General features: G+C 42.7%; 1 protein-coding gene across 2 annotated transcripts in view; it reads right to left on the bottom strand.

Moving 5' to 3' along the window:
• Positions 1–6: 6 nt before the first annotated feature.
• The window catches only part of coq10a (coenzyme Q10A), a 5,207-nt gene continuing 2,484 nt past the window's right edge, over positions 7–2,729 (bottom strand). Inside the window, exons 1-5 of one of the 2 annotated variants that reach the window (XM_008319067.3) lie at positions 2,566–2,702; positions 1,957–2,106; positions 1,681–1,873; positions 1,454–1,555; positions 7–1,066 (exon numbers count right to left, since the gene is read on the bottom strand). In XM_008319067.3, coding sequence (XP_008317289.1) covers positions 899–1,066; positions 1,454–1,555; positions 1,681–1,873; positions 1,957–2,106; positions 2,566–2,702 — 750 coding nt within the window. In that variant the 3' untranslated portion in view covers positions 7–898. Of the gene's footprint in view, positions 1,067–1,453; positions 1,556–1,680; positions 1,874–1,956; positions 2,107–2,565; positions 2,703–2,729 lie in introns of those variants that run through there. The other variant, XM_008319068.3, reaches the window with a different exon arrangement.

Genomic DNA, 2,729 nt, shown 5'->3' with positions numbered 1-2,729 from the left:
TTTTTTTTTTTTTTTTTTTAACCCAATGACAGACGAGGCTTTACAGCAAGGCGTTACTTAAATTAGCATATCTCCAAAAACAACTATCTCAGCAGCGCAACAGCCGAGTTAAAGCTACATTTTCCCCAAACTCAGATCTAAATAAACCAATAAAAAGATTACCTTTTTTTCCCTTTGCAGAATGTTGCACCTCAGTAACAACACTCACCTTCCCAGAATGGCACGTTTAATCCACATCCCAATAAAACAATACAACTGCACATAGGACCGCTAATGAAGGATTGGATAGTGATTGGTTGAAATGCTGTGTTCTGCCCTGGCTTCACTACAATTCTGATCACATTAAAAATTCTATTTGAATTAAAAAACGGCTAAGTTTAATTCTGGAGCGACTGACCTGAATAAGGTGCTGAATGAAAAGTAGAAACACTTCAACGTGACAATGTGTCAAAGAACTGTCTGTGGGATTCCAGCTGGGTCACATGACCTCTGTGCCTTTGACTAAAAATAAATAAAAGGTTGTTTTTGTTCAATGTCACTGTGCTGAGCGTTAAAAAATACCATGTGCATCTAAACCACTACTAATGATTTTTTGCAATAATTTACTGCCAGATTTTCATAAATACAGCTCTGTTTTGGAGAAAGAGGAGCCAGAGGTTGTTTCTTCTAAACAATGATCCTTAGGGTGGAGGTAGAAGGTGGTGGGGTGGAGACAAGCAGGAATTTGTTGAGGATGCTATAAGAGGAATTATCAATGTTCCACTGTAACGCTCACAACACCTCTCAGATGACGATGAAACAGAATCTGGAAGTGTGGCAGGATGTTGGTGCAGCGTTCTGTGGATAAATGACTATGACGAGGTTGTAAGGCCTGGTGGGGGTGTACGGCCCTATGGGATCACGTCTGATGGACCTCATGAAACATGAGCTCCCTTGGGATACGAGTCTCAGGGCCGTAGATCTTGCAGGCTCGCCGCTCGAACGCGGCGACGTTCTGCTTGACGACCTCGTCGAAGAACATGGTGGCTAACTGGGAGTGGAGAAGTGAACGGAACTCGAAGGAAATCTGTGAAGAAGTAGAAGTGGGAGAAAAATGTCAGTTATTGTCCACATGTCATTTTCAAAATGTCATCCATGTTGCTTTAACCTCCCAAACAAAAAATAATTTTCAAAGTAACGCTCCCAACACTTATATACACCTGGTGGTGGTACAATCGTTTTATGTAGCCCACAAATAAATGTACTATACTCCTGTACTAGACAGGTGACAGAAACAGACAGGCAGGAAGAGCAGAGGTGACGGAACAATGGGGGTGAAGTGGGGAGGGGTTAACTTGCTGCTGTTGCTTGAACAAATCATATCTCTATTTATACACTGTCCTGTGTATAAATAGAGAGGTCAAAGGTCTGGGACACAACAGATACTCTGTCACTAAAACTCGTGACCACTTACAGAAAAGTCTACGGTGCAGGTGCGGGGGTAACCGGGAATGCCAGGGCTGAAGCGCCATATTGTCTCCAGGTGATTGAACAGTTTTCCATCTGTACAAACTGCCTAGAATTTGGCCAAAGGAGTAACAGTGATCAGAAAATTTTCATTAGAAAAAATATTGTTTTCTTTAACTAAATTATTTGGTGTACAGGCCTGTAGCAGACATTACGACTAACAACAGCACTCACTTTGACTAAATGAGGGCGGACACATGTTATCATCGATGTGTATCTCTCCACCACTGGAGGAAATCCCACTTCAAGCTGGGCCTTGGAGTGTCCTGCTCTCTTCATGATGGTCAGAGATTTCTTACACCACGGCACAAAGTGCTTGTAGTCATCAACGTTGGCCACAACCTCGTACATTTCCAGCATAGAATACCTAAAAAGAAGATAGCCAGTGATTCCAAGGTAGTCATTTCATTTATTCAGCAGTTTAATGTTGTTTTAGTACAGTGAAATTACCCAAGTATCCTACGCTCTGAGTACTCCTTCCTTTTGTTAGTGAAGCTGATGAAGTGTCTGCTTTGGGGGGCACTTGATGTGACGTCGCTATCTTGAAGAGTAAGTGCCCTGGGGGTCCGTGTCATCAGAATGCCACATGATGCCAAATGTCTAAGAGTTCAGAGAAAATGAACAGCAGGTTACATGACGGACAGTTGGCAGCTAAACACATCCACGGCAAACAACAACAGAATTGTTATGGATCGGGGTGGAACCTCTGTGTTATGTTAAAGCACTTGTGCTGTGTTGTTCTGGGTCTCTTTGTTCAAATAGAGTAAACAGAGTACATTACTTCTGCTTGTAGTACTGCACTTGAAAAATCTTTTCCATCCTTTATTATCTGCATCCAAAATCCCAACATTGCACAACATCCAAAGGTTAAGTCACCAGTAGAGGTTATATATTCTTCATTTCACCATCCCTATATTTAAGTATGTTGGAAAATATATTGTTGTCTATTGTATCGATATCACTACAAACGTTTACACTGTGTCTACCTACTTAATACGTCTTTGACAGTGTACCTTTATCCCGCCTGTGATGTCTTTATATTTTTATTCTCAAGCTCACCTAATATTCTGTCTCGAACATCCTCTGAACACCGCTGTGCGACAGGCGCGAGGTGATCCCACAGTAGCGACCTGGAGAAAGTCACTGAATGTCCGCACTCCCATGGGTAACCGCCGGGCACCGGCCGCGGCTGCCATCCAACCAACAGCCCGGGTAAAGGAACA

This window comes from Cynoglossus semilaevis, chromosome 10 (genome assembly GCF_000523025.1).
Source record: "Cynoglossus semilaevis isolate Cse_v1.0 chromosome 10, Cse_v1.0, whole genome shotgun sequence".
Lineage (NCBI taxonomy): Eukaryota > Metazoa > Chordata > Actinopteri > Pleuronectiformes > Cynoglossidae > Cynoglossus > Cynoglossus semilaevis.
This window is presented reverse-complemented; position numbering and strand designations above follow the sequence as displayed.